Source organism: Pistacia vera, unplaced genomic scaffold (genome assembly GCF_008641045.1).
Source record: "Pistacia vera cultivar Batoury unplaced genomic scaffold, PisVer_v2 Contig89, whole genome shotgun sequence".
NCBI classification, from domain to species: Eukaryota; Viridiplantae; Streptophyta; class Magnoliopsida; order Sapindales; family Anacardiaceae; genus Pistacia; species Pistacia vera.
The window spans coordinates 422995-440028 of record NW_022196767.1 but is presented as its reverse complement, the minus strand read 5'-3'; the positions used below and the strand labels follow the sequence as shown (position 1 = coordinate 440028).

The 17034-nt window shown below is 35.2% G+C and overlaps 1 protein-coding gene and 1 pseudogene across 1 annotated transcript in view; one reads left to right on the top strand and one right to left on the bottom strand.

Moving 5' to 3' along the window:
• Positions 1-585: 585 nt before the first annotated feature.
• Positions 586-2813, top strand: LOC116119446 (annotated as a pseudogene).
• A 3914-nt stretch (positions 2814-6727) lies between these two features.
• The window catches only part of LOC116119445, a 29736-nt gene continuing 19429 nt past the window's right edge, over positions 6728-17034 (bottom strand). Inside the window, exons 11-25 of the mRNA XM_031405395.1 lie at positions 16717-16896; positions 16287-16483; positions 15359-15630; positions 12973-13074; positions 12402-12578; positions 12100-12288; positions 11473-11714; positions 11234-11380; positions 10926-11145; positions 8945-9073; positions 8685-8825; positions 8092-8130; positions 7833-8009; positions 7444-7503; positions 6728-7155 (exon numbers count right to left, since the gene is read on the bottom strand). Of these exons, the coding sequence (XP_031261255.1) occupies positions 7081-7155; positions 7444-7503; positions 7833-8009; positions 8092-8130; positions 8685-8825; positions 8945-9073; positions 10926-11145; positions 11234-11380; positions 11473-11714; positions 12100-12288; positions 12402-12578; positions 12973-13074; positions 15359-15630; positions 16287-16483; positions 16717-16896 (2347 nt within the window). The 3' untranslated portion in view covers positions 6728-7080. The remainder of the gene's footprint in view (positions 7156-7443; positions 7504-7832; positions 8010-8091; positions 8131-8684; positions 8826-8944; positions 9074-10925; positions 11146-11233; positions 11381-11472; positions 11715-12099; positions 12289-12401; positions 12579-12972; positions 13075-15358; positions 15631-16286; positions 16484-16716; positions 16897-17034) is intronic.

Below are 17034 nucleotides of genomic sequence, written 5' to 3'. Positions count from 1 at the left end.
ATATTATTAAATAACAGTACTAGAATATTGATGACATTATAATAATATTATTAAGTCGTTTAACTTTAAACAATTTCATAGTATTACAATAACTTTTTAGTTTGGATTAATTTTTTTCTTTTTGACTTTTTAATATTGGACTTTTTGACTGATTAAAAAAATAAAAAATTTATAAAGTCAATATTTAAGAGTATTTTCGTCTTTCAGTCAAATATTAAGATAAAACATTAATGGACCTGATTAATGGGGAAAAGTGTAATTTTGAAAATAGTTCTCCCAAAAAGAATTTAAATTTTTTAACATTTTGATACTAATAAACAATAATTTAGAATAAAAATATATGATCAGATTTTTTTGGTGGTCACCCACAGTTACCCTATCTTATCAGATGTGCCTCCAAGTCCATCTCCAGTACGATGAAATTAATCGATTCAAGGATTGCATATCTATTTTTTTAACTGGAAATAAGTTGGTATAAATTATGCAATTTCCGTGTTGAAGATTTATTTGAGTGTTAAATATAGTGTCCCGGGGAGATAGTTGAAAAAAGTGGAAATATGAGGTAAGGTTTTGAGAAATTTCGAAATGAGTGGTGGTAACCTTGGGACGGTCCTCAAAATAGCATGGCGCATCAATCATATTACCTGACGTTATAAGAATGCATGCTTATAAATTCCAACGAAAATTCCCTTGAAAACACTCTCAAAATAGGAGCAATTCTTCCTAACACTCCTCTTCCTCTTTGCCTCTTTTCTTACTCTCTCTTGTTCTTCTTCTTCTACCTCCACAGCTCCAAATACTCTCTCCAAATCTTCCTCCAGGAAAGATTGGTCTTCCATTCATCGGCGAAACCCTCCACTTCTTCTCCAGGAAGGAAAGGCCACCCTGAAAATTCATATCGATGCATCACAAAATACTCTTCGCATGTATTCAAAACCAACCTTTTAGGTGAACCCATCGCCGTCTTTTGTGGCGCTGGCATCACACAAATTCTTGTTCTCTAACGAAAATAAGAATGTCATATCATGGTGGCCGACTCCGTTTACAAAATCTTCCCATCTTCTTTTCAAACCTCTTCCAAAGATGAAGCTAAAAAAATGCGCTTTAAAATCCTTCCACATTTTTAACCCGAAGCCTTCAGAGAAATTAGTATCTGGATCATATCTCAAGACACTTCACGATGATTGGGAAAACAAAATTGAATATTAGTCTTCTCTCTTACAAAAAACTACACCTTTCTTGTTAGCTTGTCGTCTGTTTTTGAGTATAGATGACCCTTACCATGTTGCGAGATTACTGGGGCCTTTTCATTGTGTGGCTTCTGGAATCATTTCTATGCCTATTGATTTGCCTGGAACCAAGTTCAGCCGCGCCATAAAGGCGGCCAATTTTATAAGGATAGAGATGATAAAGATCATAAGACAAAGAAAATTTGATCTTGCAGAGGGAAAGGCATCACCAACGCAAGATATATTGTCACATATGCTGTTGACAAGTGATGAGAATGGAGAGTTCATGAATGAAATGGATATTGCTGATAAGATTATAGGATTATTAGTGGGTGGACATGATACTGCTAGTGCTACTTGTACTTTCATTGTCAAGTTTCTCGCCGAGCTCCCTCATGTTTATCACAAAGTTTTCGAGGGTATATATGCATTAATATTTCTATTTTCCTCTTTGATTACTTATATGGGATAGTCTTACTGTCTCACTTCCAATGACATAATCATCCACCCAACACCATGATTTATAAATAACCATTCATTATCATTCACAAATAAGCACCACCATGAGAGATGGTTTTGAAATTAACTATTCATACCTTTATATTGTCCCATATAAATTTTTCTCTTTAATCTGACGCCCTATATAATAATCTAATATTGTTTTCAAATTAAGCTAACCTTAGTTATGTTCAATATATATATAGAACAAATGGAGATTGCCAAGTTAAAATGTGAAGGTGAATTGCTGAACTGGGATGACATCCAAAAGATGAAATATTCATGGAATGTGGCCTGTGAAGTGATGAGACTAGCGCCACCAATCCAAGGTGCATTCAGGGAAGCTATAAGTGACTTTATTTTCAATGGCTTCTTCATTCCAAAAGGCTGGAAAGTAAGTTAGATAATCTCAAATCTCAAATCCAAATTCTCCAAATTAAGTATATGGATGAACAGGGAAAGAGCCACTAAGGGGTGAGTGGGGGTCATGCCCCCACTAACTTTGAAAAACAAATTAATTGATGCTCACCCGGTTATTCTATTTTTTAAAGTAACCTAAAATCCTATTATTATCACCACTTTTATTTTATTTTGTTCTCAAATCTCAAATATATTCTTAATTTTGTTTCTTTTAATGTTCTAAAAAGAAGATTTTTATGAATAACTTTTTATATTTAAAATTTGTTTCTTTGCCCCCACCAAAACCAAATCCTGGCTTCGAGCGTATGAGTGAATGTAAATTCAATTTTGGTTTTGATTGTGCATGCATGTATACAGATATATTGGAGTGCTAACTCAACGCATAGAAATCCAGAAAACTTCATCCAACCGGAGAAATTTGAGCCGAGTAGATTCGAAGGAGAAGGACCCGCTCCTTTCACATTTGTTCCCTTTGGTGGAGGTCCTAGGATGTGCCCTGGAAGAGAATATGCTCGTTTGGAGATACTTGTTTTCATTCACAATTTGGTGAAAAGATTCAAGTGGGAGAAAGTTGTTCCCCATGAAAAAATAATAATTGATTTTCCAATGCCGGTACCAGAAAAGGGGCTTCCAGTTCGGCTTTGTCCTCACAAAGCATGGATATAATATTATTTTAAGAAATGGATGAACGTTTAGTTGGTGAAGTAATACTTGTGTGTTTGAAACAAACTAGAGTTAGAACTCCATACGTTTCTGCAAGGGAAGTGTAAAGCGAGCTTAAGGAGACAATTAAGGAAGCTCAAAACAAACAATTCTAATCCAAGAAGTGCCTTCCTTATAAGACTAACATAACTCGATCTCATCTTATTATTTTTTAATTGTTCCCTTGACCAAGTAGTCTAAGATTAAGAACATCTACTTGAATTTGTATAATATTATTATTTTTAAATTGTATTAATATCCTGTATCTTTGTACCATTACTTGAATTTGTTTAACACTGAATTTATTTGGTAGAAATCATGAGTACATCTACTCTTCCAACATACGACACAACTCAAAACAATCACACTCCAACAAGTTAATGGGACAAACTCAACCACAAACATTCTACAAGCTCAATAAACCAAGATAATTGCACAAATATAATAGATATCTCTCCTGTGACTCGAATACAAAACTCCTGAATTAGCTAACCCCAATGACTAAAGGGTTTGTCATTCGGCCACAAAGGGAGAGGTCAAACTCACAATTTATATGACTCGTCAATACATTTAACTTCATATAAACTCTTAGTCGATTTAATTATCTTGAATTGATACTTAGTTTTTATGGCACAAAGAGTGAGAGTATTCTTTTAACTCTTGGTTGGTAGCAATTATCTTTCAAACTATATCATGGTTGGTACATTAATTTCAGAGGAAGCATCAATTACATCATGTATTTCTGGTGAAAACCTGAAATTCACTCTCATCAAAAATACTAGAGGAATATAGACCACGTCGGCTATTTCATTCACTAGACGCATAATATAATCTTGTTGTTATTGATAGTCCCCAACATCATTAGAATATCTTCCCATATCACCATAAGTTGTCTTCCGAAAATCAGACCCATGACACATAGTAAGTCAAAGAATCATCATTGGGAATATCATCCAGTCTCGTGCACAAAAGGACTGTGAGGTAATGCACAGTACCTTGTCTTGATTCTCTTGTATTGTTCATATTCATATCGTATGATAGAAGGAACAACACAACTCAATTGGTTACTACCACTTCCCGACTTAAATGGTGGCACCACTGCAACTTCTCCAACTAACTTAGGATATACATGTCAGGCATGAAAGAAAGAATTGGACATTGTGTTTTCGTTAGATGGAAAATGGGTTTTATAACAAGAAGCTAGCTAGATCTTAAATTCTTCAGGATTTATATCCACGACCTCATAAATAGCTTTAAGGAATTTAGTGAATGTCCTCCCATTATCAGACGACGTTTTCCACTCACCATCGTACCCAGCCAAAGTGAGAATGGTGGTAGACATTGTATGCATGGTTATCAAATCGTATATCGTATAGTGTATCGAAAACCTAATTTTTTAAATCGTGTATAGCGTATCGTATCGTATCGTATCGTAAGATGCGCCTTTTTCAAAAAAATTAATAAAATAATCAAAATTTTCTGAAAATTAATATAATCCCCAAGATTAATTAAGAATTTTGTGATATTATTGACTTTAAATTACGGTATTATATAATCAAAATTAATCACAAAATTTCAAGATCAATGTCAACATCTATATCTCCACTTATATTATTATTATCATGTAAAATGGGCAATTTATATTCCTCTTCACTTTCTCCATGCAAAATAGGTAAATTTGGACAAGTTTTAGTGAATCGGGTTGGGTGACCCAGTTTTGATCCGAATTTTTTTTTGGACCTTTGGCCCAAATTAATAAAATCGTATCGATTTATATCAATATTTTTAAGGATAAGAACGAATACGTATCATATCGTAGGATACATATTAACGTATCGAATGGTTTAGGATACACTCTCTGATACGTATCGTAGGTGACCTGTATCGAATCGTATCGTATAATACGTATTGGGTATTGTATGATACTAACAACTATGATTGTATGTACTCTATAGACAAATAACCTTATTAATCACTTGCATCAAAATTAAGAAATAATGATTACTAGTTATATACCTTCTTTTTTTCTTTTTCTTTTTTCTTTTTTTCTTTTTTTGTTATACTGTCAGATTAATTTCATTGACTATACAAATTCTCATAAATTTAGATTCAATGTACTAAAAAAAAAAAAAATTAATTCTAAAAAGTTTTGTATTGAATACAACAAGTTCGTAATACGAAAAAGAGACGTCATTATACCTAATTGAATACAAAATGTATATTTGCAAGTAATTTTATCAAACATACTTAATTATTAGCTATTTTACAATTTTTCTAAAATAAAACCAATTAATAATTTGGGAAATGGAAATCTAACAATTTGGACTTGAGTAGCTCGAGTGACTAAACTGCAACAACTTATGTAAGCTCACTCCAGCTAGCTTGAGTCTAGTCATCAGAGCCAATGCTTTAAAAACCAATCTAGGGCTAAACCCAGTAAAGTGGTCGAATCTCAGGTTGACTAGTTTGAACAACGAGTCAAACCGGTGATGTCAACATAAAAAAAATTCAAATTTTTTTATTTTTGACACACATTAGCTTTGTTGTTTCAGACACACGTTAGCATGCATCGACATCAACCTTTTTTCCCCTTTTTTTGGTTGTTTTCTAACCCAAAATCACCCTCGTCACCACCACTATAACCCCCATCCTCTCCTCTTCAAAACCCTACATTTTATCTCCTCTCATCACTCGCCGATTGCCAACCACGACAACTGCGTCGATTGACTGTCCTTTGCCAGATTCCGACCGTTTTGAGTGACGATAAATCCAACCACTACCACCCTTAGACTCACCATCTACTCCCCTACAAAACCCCCAAAGTTCCCAAGCCATTCCACCCACCAATTGTCGGCAATCCAAAGCTAAGGTTTCACCATTTTTTAGCCAAATTCCAATGACTCCGATGGCTAAAACTTAGTCGAACAATACCTCTCGACTCACCATGATCCACCCTTCAAAACCTCCTAACCCTAATTCTTGTTTGACAGTTGAACGCTACCAAAAGTCACCACGGTTTGAAATTAGGATTCACCAGGTTTTGGGGAATTGGACCAGCGGGTTGCTATAGTGACCTCGATCCAATCATGGGTCACACCAGGTGAATTCACACCCCCGATTTTAAGGTCAGCTCGACCTGACTCAGTGGCCAGTTCCCGATCGAATGGGTTCAACCGACCAGGCCGGGTTTTAAAACATTGATCAAAGCCACTCGAGTTCAAATTTTTTGGGAATCAATTTTGAATTGATCTCCATTTCAAGTAAACTTAGCTCGATTTTTTGGGAATATGAATTATTTTACTTAAAAAAAGAAACAACATAAATCTATATATGAAAAAATACCCCTATACTTGATGAAAACATATTTTCTATGTGTCAAATTTAGAGTTCGGCAATGTATTTGTACTTAGGGTGCCAAAGGTTGGTTAAATTAAAAGTGAGATGGAGTAGGTTTTGATAGAAACGGAGCTGAGACGAGAAGAGATCAATGTAAGTAATAGGGTTACTTCTTAAGGGCAAAATTGTCTAAAATATTAGGAAAAGTCTAGCCTACAAATCAATTTGAAAGTGGTTTATTTCTTAATTTCAGGCTTAAAATAAGGTGGTATAAGTAATTTTCTCTTCTCAATTTCACAAGCATTGGAGGAACAAAACTAATGAGATACTATTAAACATGGTTTCTAGGGATCATTCCATCCAATTGTAAACTTATCAAGTTTGTCAACTCAAATTCTAGAGAATAATAGAAACTCCCAAATTGTTGTTTGATAACTCTGGCAGTCCTAGTCCTAGAGAGTCGAGAAAAGCATCTCAGGGTTAAGCGCTCACTCATTTCCCCCGACTTGGAGTAAGCTCATACCATCCATTTTGTCAAATAAGTCAATAATTAGATAATATTACTATACTGATTCACTCCTGTTACAGTCACTACATCTAAACTTCTATAAATATTAATTATAACATTTACATGGTAAAAATGATACAAACAACAGAATATTGACACGCTGATCTCCTACATGATCTCCGCAGCTTGAATATTAAGAATGAGAAACATAACGAACAAAAAACTCTAGGCACAGAGCTCCAGCAGACCGTATCTCCTAGCAAGCAATATCTTCAATAATGATGACACAAAAAGAATATAAGAAAGCTCCCACAAAATTTTCAGGCAATAAATGGCTCAGAAAACAGACCAAAAAGATGAACGTTTGGTGTATCATGGCATGACACTTCAAGATTGATTGACATAGAGGACAGGTACTAGCCCAGCCATTTTGCCATCCCTTCCAGGGCGTTTCTTCTTCACCTGCAAATAGAATGATAGCACGTTAGCCGGTTCCATGATTTGATACAAATATGATTTTTGCTCTTCTCACACATATGAGCTTAGTTTGGTCAGATGACAAATTTAGCTTGCTGAAACAGAGAAGAAAAGAACCAAAAACAAAAATCTGGCATTCAAATGCATCAATGATGTGGTCTAATAAGATAAACTATTGTTAAATTTCTTTCTACCCAGATAGCAGAAAACAGATGAGCTACAAAGAACCGATTTCTTTTCTCAAAGTTGAATGTTCTTATTCTGTTGACTTACATAAAACCATCCATCAACTTCATACTCAATTTCGACCTCTTCTCCTGCCGTCAAATTTAACTGCAAGGAAGAAAAACGATTAGTTAATCCCATAAACATTTGCCCCTAAACCAAGCAATGTATAGACTTCTATATATCAACACAAGAAATGCATTGTACGAAAAAAAGGCCATAATAACCAATTGTGTAAAATGCTGAAACATCTTCATCCAGTAGACTACACATTTGACCTTAGGATACAATACATATGCATATATCAGATATTAACCCCTAGACTAGAGGCACTAGCAACAAACAAGTATAAATGCTGAAACTTTGGACAGTAAAATATTTCTCAAACATTGAAGCTGCCCCTCTAACTTCTAAGGGCAAAAAAAGAGGGAACCTACCTCATCATCTCCACCAGCAGTGAAGTCATAAAGTGCTGTCCCAAACTGCTGATTCCCAGATGATGATCGCCCATCATCTTGAGACTCAAAACTCTGCAATCCACCAGCTAACGGGTTCTCAAATGACTCGTACCTTTGCATGGCAGGTGATGTGTATGGTGGAGGCTCCTCCCTAATCTGAAAGCATTTTCAAAGATCAGAACTTTAACTAAAATCATTAGATACTAGATTAGATTGATGAGAGATCATGAATACTTACTGGAGAACCATAACCCGACGAAAACTTGCTTGGCCTTTCCTGTTAAACACAATATATGTAAGATGGAAACCAACTTAATTTTTTGTTTCATATAACAAGATATTTTCCATGGCAATCTTGATATCCAAGGGTAGGCTTATAACAATCTGTATGTATTAATTCAGTAACACATGTTCAAGAATCAGGAAACAATACCATTCTGATTAACACAAAAATTCAGGAAAATTAGATTCCATAATACTATTGTTGGACCTTTACAAGTTAACTTAAGCTTTTGGGCCAAGTGGTAATGTAATAGGCATAAATTTAAGCATTTATTGCCTGAATTTAGTTGAAATCCATGATTCAATTCTATCAAACATATGACAATTTATTTTGTGTTAAATGTTTGAATCTGTGTTTAGATTCACATAAATAGCAAGACTTTTAATTATACCAACTTCTCCAAACTCTACCATTCATCTTTCCAAACTATCAATATGATATAAATGAAAAGTTATGAAACTGATCGAACTTCTAAAACTTACTCAAACCACACAGAAACTACATATTTAGTATAGCAATTGAAAATAAATTTAATTATTCAAATATACCGAGGGTTGTGAAGCCCCATAGGTAGATGGCTTTGAACTGAACAATGAAGGGTAACTCATTCCACCAAAGTGCGATGATATAGAAGTTTCAACTGATCCAGCTGAATCTGGGGAAGATGAACCAGAGTTCACATCATCCTCCTGGAGATTAGAAAAACACAATCAGCAGATAAGTTTATTTAAGTAGGCTTTACTTCCAAGATTTGAATCCATTTTATGCTGTGTCCATGGACAAAAAATAAATAAATAAACTTTTGTACCTCTAACTCTGAAGACTCTAAAAGAGTCTTAGCCCACATATCATCATAACTAACTGAAGGTCTAGAGATGATATTCTCCTCATCAACATCAGGAGCATCCGTACCAGCACCAGCGAGGAATTCATTAACCTACCATGGAGTAAAGATAATAAGATTCTTCACTTTAAACATTGATGAGTAGCATAACACTCAGAAGAAAAACTAATGTTAATACTTTGAGCATATGCGAGCACAGCTTATATTAAGTTAGCCTAAACGTTAGTAACCGCTTCAACCAATAACCATTTTAATAGAGGGGAAAAAAAAAAAAAAAAAAAAAAAAAAGGAACCAGGCAAGAAATAGAGGTAATTCTCAAGGCTGCATGAAACACAATCTCCACATGCAAGAGGCAAAATAAAAAAATCTGAGTCCATTACATAGCAGATTACATGAGCAGTGTGCAAGCAAAAGCATAATATAGTTTGCAATCCTAAAGATGCTGGACATTCTCGACTGTTTGTGTTATTGTTAGCTCACCACAGCAGAAGTCCATCCATGAGAGCTCCAATTAAAGATTCCAACATTTCTCTAATCTAAGAGGAGTTATGCCGTAGCATATTTTTCAGAAAGTTTAAAGTTACAGTTATATTTAAATAGATAAGGATTTTCAGTAGCCACTAGCCACAGCAAATTGTATGATCAGCAAAGCCACTATCTCTCCAAACAGGTAAATATTAAAATACACAAGTCAAAATTCTCTCTCCACTAAAATTTAAAAAAAAAAATAGAAAGATAATTTGTGGTGAAAGCAAAATAATTGGAAAAACAACACGCATAAGCAGCTTTGATGCTCTACCAAAAATTTTGGAGGATTAGCAATGTATTCTTGAGTCTTCTATTTTCTGCACATCAGAAATGTATACCTTGTTCATGGGTGTGTACTATTATAAAATATATGCATGCATCATGAAAGCATGTGTGAGTGTGTTTGCTTGTACTGTCACAAGTTTTAAATTAACACAATTTTTATTAAATTCATGTCAATGCAAGCTTCAGAACAATAAGAAAATGAGAATGGGCTGTTTTTGCTTCTGTTCTCGTGGACACCTGATCCAATTTTGTGAGATTTCAACTCTATTGCACTTCAAAGAGAAGTAAAACTCTGCTTTACATTTCGACTCAACAGGAACTCTATGAGCAATGGGATGAAAAAGCCAGTCAACATTTCTGCTACACTGTATTCCCAAAAAAAAAAAAGAAAAAAGAAAGAGAGAGAGAGATACTGATGTTCCTAAAATTCCTGGTCATAGTTGGAATGCTCATTAAATTCTTTCTTTTGCTTAAATAATGATCAACTTTTCATATGGTAAAAATAAAATAAATAAAAGAAGGCAATGATAAAATCCCTTAAAGTCCAGCATACATTGTGCTGAAGGAGAGTGTAACAAAGTTCCATAGAAATTTGTATTTGCCAATAGAGAATTTATATATATATAGGAAATGTAGTATATTAATGTGAAAAAAAAAAAAACCTTAGATACTGGATCAGAAATCCACTACTACGAAAATAACCTATCTAAAAGGAGCTATAGCGTTAGAAAAAGTATCATGGGCCTGTGTAAAAAGAAACCCAGGAAAAAAAAAAAGAATAGCATATGGCATGACAAATCCTAAAAACCAGAATCTACTTACTACTCCTAACCAAAAAAGATGGATAATGAAGTTTCTTAGAATTTAACTTACTTGAATATGACAAACTCCTGAAACTACACTTACAGGAGCCTTTATGTGCATGAAAGGAAGACCAACAAGCACACTTTGTTTTCTAAATTTACTGATTTTTCAATTTTTTAGCTCTTCTATAAGATGGTTCTTCAGACATTAACCCAATGGATTTAATTACTATTAAAACTAAACATATTTCAAATCATAATTCTTCCAAAGAAAGGAGAGAAAGATAGTATGTTATCCAAATTTCACCATAACATAATGAAGTTTTACCCTGTTCATGGCTGGCGCATTGTTTCCCAACAGGCCATCGTCACCAAGGTTTGCTGCCCATGCATTTACAAGGTCATCATCAAGTGTATCAGGCTCAGCAGGTGCCGGTTTAGCAGATTCATAAATAAGGTCAGAAATTCCAGTGGCAACTGCTGGATCACTCAAACCAGAGGATGCACTTATATTATGCCGTGTACGGTAGATGTCAATAAGTTTTGCACTGTTGAACAATTTCAAGGGAATAAAATCAAAATAAAACAAAAAATTGAAAAAATAAAGATAAAAACAATCTACAAGCAAATATTTACCTAATCGGGCCCAATGGAAGATATTTTGCTCTTGGAACATAGCAAAACAGTGAAACAAGATCTAATAACCGCTCATGTGTTTCATACAGTTTCTTAAGCTCATCATCTGTCCATTCTTTTTTGGCGTTATCATGATTGCGTATGTCCCTGATTATCAAAAAACATTGAAAAAAATACTTAGTTCAACAAAAAGAAAAAATAAATAAAAATAAAAGCAACACAAAGTTCGCATGTCTTACTTGATCAGGTCATCTTGCGCTCGGTACATTTCATCAAGAACCTTTATCATGGGACTTATCAACACTCCAAGGCCTGTACCACTGGCTCCTTGATCTTCCCCATTACTGAGATGCATCTCTGAAAATTGTGACTGCACACCACCATGAGCTAAAGCATGCAAAAATTCATAGATCTGCAGCCTGAAAGGCTCACCAGATCTGATTGCCATGGTCGTAAGAGCTTGAGCAGCAACAATGCGAACCTGAAGTACACATAAACAAGAAGGAAAGCATCTTCAATCAACAGTTATGCCTATTTGTTACAGTAAAATATATTCTGGTAACAAACTGAGAACTTATCCACCTACTAGACATGTGATAAGACACACAATTAGTTAATAAGACTCCTGCATGTGCAAGAGCTATCTATAGAGCTTGGTCAATTAGAATTATTAAATAAATCATTATTCTAGAAACCATTACCACTCCAACCTCTATCTGCTACTCATTTTAGGGATGACAACATGGAATCAGCCACTTACTGGTAGGCTTGGGTCGGATACATACAATGTTTAACTTACTCTCTTTCCTAAGTTACAGAAAGCAAAAAATATAATCACAGGAAGACCAGCATGCCAAAAGTTATACCTCCCAGCTGCCACTAAAAGCACACCTCTGAAGTCGAGTCAAAGCACCAGCAAGAGTAGGGTTGCGAGAACTAGCAGCAGCAACCATTTTATCTGCATCTAACATCATCAATGCAGTACCAGGAGGAGTTGCAGATTCCCAAGCATATTCAGAAGCAGCATAATTTGCATTTTCTCCTAAGAACCATACCTGCAAGTTTATTTTTCCAGCAATTAATGCAATAAACATAAATCAATGGTGTATTTCAAACCAACAGTAATTGATGCACATCAAGCAATTCAATTGATTACTAAGATACTTACTGCAGCTTGGACTAATCTCTGTAATGCAAGAGCTGACTTTGGATCAGATGCAGACACCCTATCTACCGACAGAGGCCCAAACATTGACCCAGGCTGCGGTGGTGGTAGGTCAAGCACTATAGTAACTGCTTCCAAAGCTGTGTGTTTTCCGTCAGAACCAGCTCCAACAAGGCATGTCTAAAATTCAGAAATAAAGGATGAGACAGTTACTCATATATAAGCAAGTATATGTATGTGCTCGTGTGTGCATATATTTTTTTGGGGAAATGAAGTGAGGGAGTGTTGCAAATTCATTGGTGATGATAACATTCAGTCTGTTGTAAAGAGATCAAGCCATTGTAAATAAAAAATGGAAAAGTGTGTATTTCCCACATATGCGACTACATGGAAACTTAAAAAAAAAAAAAAAAGTTGTTAAGGGAGCAAGAGGAAACTGAGAAAAGGACAATTAATAAGTAAAAGAACAAAACCAGCTTGACAAAATAGAAGAGACGCACTTAGAATGAAAAAACAACAAAATAAAACTTGAGCAATGGAAAGTTTTAGACTTGATGATTGAACCAAAACATACTTTCCATAGCAGTTGCAATACGTCAGCATCAATCTTCCCCGGAACTTTAGTAGCAAAGATTCTGGCAATTTCAAGAAGTGTGACAGCCATATCTGGAGTTGCCTGACAAACCAACAAGATTAATAGTAAGTAACTATCTTCGCCTGGCCTGTAACCCCTAGGTCTAATGTCCTTCAAAGGATAATGCTAAATGTACAAAGACTCTTTGTAAAAGTCTTTGTACAAAGTGATGTGGTAGCTGCCACACCACTAGTTTCACATCAATCTTCTCTTTCTTTTCACAAATTAGTAGTGTGGTAGCTGCCACATCACTTTGTACAAAGACTCTTTGTACATCTAGCATTTCTCGTCCTTCAAAATGTCAGAAATTCATCAAAGTTTTTTTACTTCCAACAAGCCAAAGCAAACACAATAAGGTAAGAAAATAACATAGGTATTAGTGCATGCCACTGTCAGTCTGACTTAAGTTTATGACAGACTGGCTTCTTAAAGCATCTTAAAGGAGATTCATACAGAACATGTATACAACATAGAAGCAGCTTCTTCCTAAGACTAGCTGAGGTAGTTAGCTATTGCAGGAATATGCCTAGGCCAATATACTGAAATCAACTTAGAAAACTATGTCATCTTAACATAGAGAGCCTTGGTGTTTTACTACTTTGACCTAGTGCGTCTTTCAAATAGGCCACAATGCTATTCCAACTGATATCCCCTAACCGTCAAAAACAGAAAACTTTTGATACTTTTGAATAATTTAAAGACACAATAGAGACATATGCCCATAAAAAATATATACTATAAACATATTGTCAGGATCAACAGCCCTTTTTTATCTATATTAACGATAACATGGTTTATATAAACCATTAGATAAGTACATTTTTAGCAGCTCATATAAAATGTGACACGCATTAGCTCCCAATGTGTATTAGCTTGAAATTATCAAGTCTAATCTTAACTGTTAAAAGTTATCCAATTTCAAGTTTGTGTTCCCATATTAAGAGGAAATAGCTCGTCTAAGCCAGACTTTATTAAGAGGGAATCCTAGAATGATGACTTTTTGGAATCCCGTATTGTGGAAGTTGGAGAAAAGGTTGGATGGATGGAGGAAAGATTGCTTATCCAAGTGTGGGAGGCTGACCCTAATCCAATCAGTTTTATCCAATCTTCCTATTTCCTGTTCCGTTTCCGGATTCTTAATTCTAAGGCCAACAGGCTAGAAAAGACCATTGAGAGATTACCTTTTGGGAAGGGGTTGGAGAAGGAACGAAAGATCACCTTGTGAGCTGGAAGTTGGTGTGTCAATCTTATTCTATAGGCGGTTTCTAGGCTAAGGTTTCATTTGTTTATAGATTTGAGCTGACTTCTCTCGGGTATAGCTTTGGAAATTTTTGGGCTGTAGGACAGCTTGTCCTTTTTTTGTTAGTCAGCCTGTTTGTTACTTCATATCTTCCTTTTTCTTGATACAAAATTTTTGTTTCTTAGCGGAGAAAAAAAAAAAAAAAAGAGTAAAGATTTGATCTATCAGTGGTTACGGCATCAATAAGGGAAAATGAATTTAGTTAATACCTAACACGTACAATTGTGGGACCAATCAACCCAACCAAGGCTTGTAGTTCATTTCAACAGGGTAAATTGCCCCAAGAAAATAGAAGTGTTAAGCACCCCACCAACAATTTTAACTCATCACAAGCCTTATGCTTGATGTTGAAGGGGAATGTATTCAACAAGGGACAGAACAACAACCTCTGAAACCAGAAGACAAACTGAATTTTTCCCTTGTAGTGAATGTTTATTCTACTCTCTAGTATGCTTTAACAGTTGTGACATACATGGTTTAATAATTCATACAGAATAATAAAGCCCATAAGTCCAGAAAACATAACTGACCAGACCCTACAATATCTAGTTAATCCCTTACGACTTGGGATGCATGAGGTTCCGAAGCCTTTCCATCAATCATCATTGCTCTCACCCTTCTGCCCCATAAAAGATTCCACTTTTTCTCTATAGCTAGCTAAACAAACTTTCAATAATATCAGCAACTTAACTGATTCATCAATCAGTTATGAAATAACTGATATTGACTAAATTATAATCATGTCTAAAACTCACAACCTGATAAACAGCTCATATAAACTCCACAGATAGTTTTATCAAGCTTTATTGAGCCAAGATAAACTCCAGTCAAAGTGTCATGATCACATAGCAGAACCAGCATTTACTAGTAAAATATCTAAATTACTAATTCCCTCCACTAGTGTTTAGTCAGCAGTCACCAACTCAGAACCTTGCAAGTAAAATAAAATTCGAATACTATATTAACCAAATCAGCAAAATAAGCACCAGGAAATACACTAACTATGATTGGATGTCCATTACTTACTTTAAAACGAGCATGCAAAGTGAGCAAAATGTCATTTAATAGTGTTGCTGGCCAAGCTGGATCAGAAAGCTCCGAAGCAATAATTGATCCTAGTTCATCAAATGACTCATATGGACTTTGCATCCATATTAATGCCTTGATTACCATTGCCCGAACATAAACACACTCACATGCTACAGTCGTTCGTACCACTTCCATCAGTGAAGCTAACAAGCCGGTAATTGTATCCCTACTACCTGTTCCATTAGACACAGAGGAGGTTCTTCGAACACCTAGTTGAAGATCAAACAGAAAAATCAAGTGCCCATATGCAATTACACAGGGTAGAATAATACGAAAACACAGAATAAAGGACCCCACCTGCAATTAGGAATCATTTACCACGGGAGTAGCTAATAAACATGAAAATTCAAAATGTACTATGTTCTTTAGTAAATCATATGAGGACCAAATTTTTATTAATGTTGGCCATGTCATATTTTGTAAATAGAAACATAATTTTGTTGAAAAAAAATATAGAGACTTGAATAGAGGCAGTTATAAAGACGTCCCACAAAAGTTGATGAGCAAACATAGAACATAAATATTTTAAATGAAAACACAAATGGCCTCAGTGGTATTTCAAAATGAATTTGCTGAGAAAAGAAGTAAGAATCCCAAAAAAGGATACAAAAGAAACTTTCTTTTTTGACGTCATGTAGCTCTAACTAGAGTTTTAACCCACTGCGAAAGATGAAGTTGGTGTAATTGTAGAAAACTAACCTAATTCAAAGAAGCAATAGTTGAAGAGCCCTTACTACCATAAACAACCATTTAAAATTGCTTGATATGAAAACATAAAAATTTTGACGATCAAGGATCCTCTTGAATGTTAGGGAAAACATATTCTCTAAACACATAAAAAAAACGAAAAAACAGAGAACAAGACCTTCAGGGTGTGAGGTTTCATTAATATCTGAATCAAGTGTATCAATCGTCTCAGAATATGAATTAAGATGGACTCCTTCATCAATGTCCTGTAAACCTACAGCGAATGCTGCAGCCCGACTTTTTCCCATCTCCTGCACAACTCTAGCAGCTGCATGAAGTACTGGCCTAGAGAAACTACGAAAAGAACTCTCCAACCTTATAAAAAGCAGAAAAGAAACATGTTAAAGAAATCCCAAATGTGAACAGGATCACCGTACTACTTTAAACCACACATTATTGAAGCATATTCTTCAAACATGAGAAAACACAACAGAACTTACCTAGCAGATATAAACCGACTACTACTCAAAGAAAGAGAGAGAAAATATATATATAGAGAGAGAGGGGGTGTGGGTGGTGTGTGGGGTGTTGGGGAGATCTTTAATTACCTTCTCATTACAAGTTTAATGAGGGGCTGTGGACGCCTTGTCTTTGAAGATTTCTCTTTAGAAGACTTTGGTGGAAGTGCATCATTTGCCTCAGATCCCTTTGATGATACAGAAGGTGCTTCTGGCAATTTGAGAATTTCCCTAGTTAAGCGGTACCACCCAGCGGCACGCTCTTCCGTCCTACAGCACATAAGTGTAAGGATGACTGCATTCTAGAAAGATAATGATGAAGGGAGGGATGAAACCAGAGACAGAACAACTCTGCCCATAAATTACCTAAAACTGGCGAAATGGAAACTTAAAGAAAAACAAAAGGGA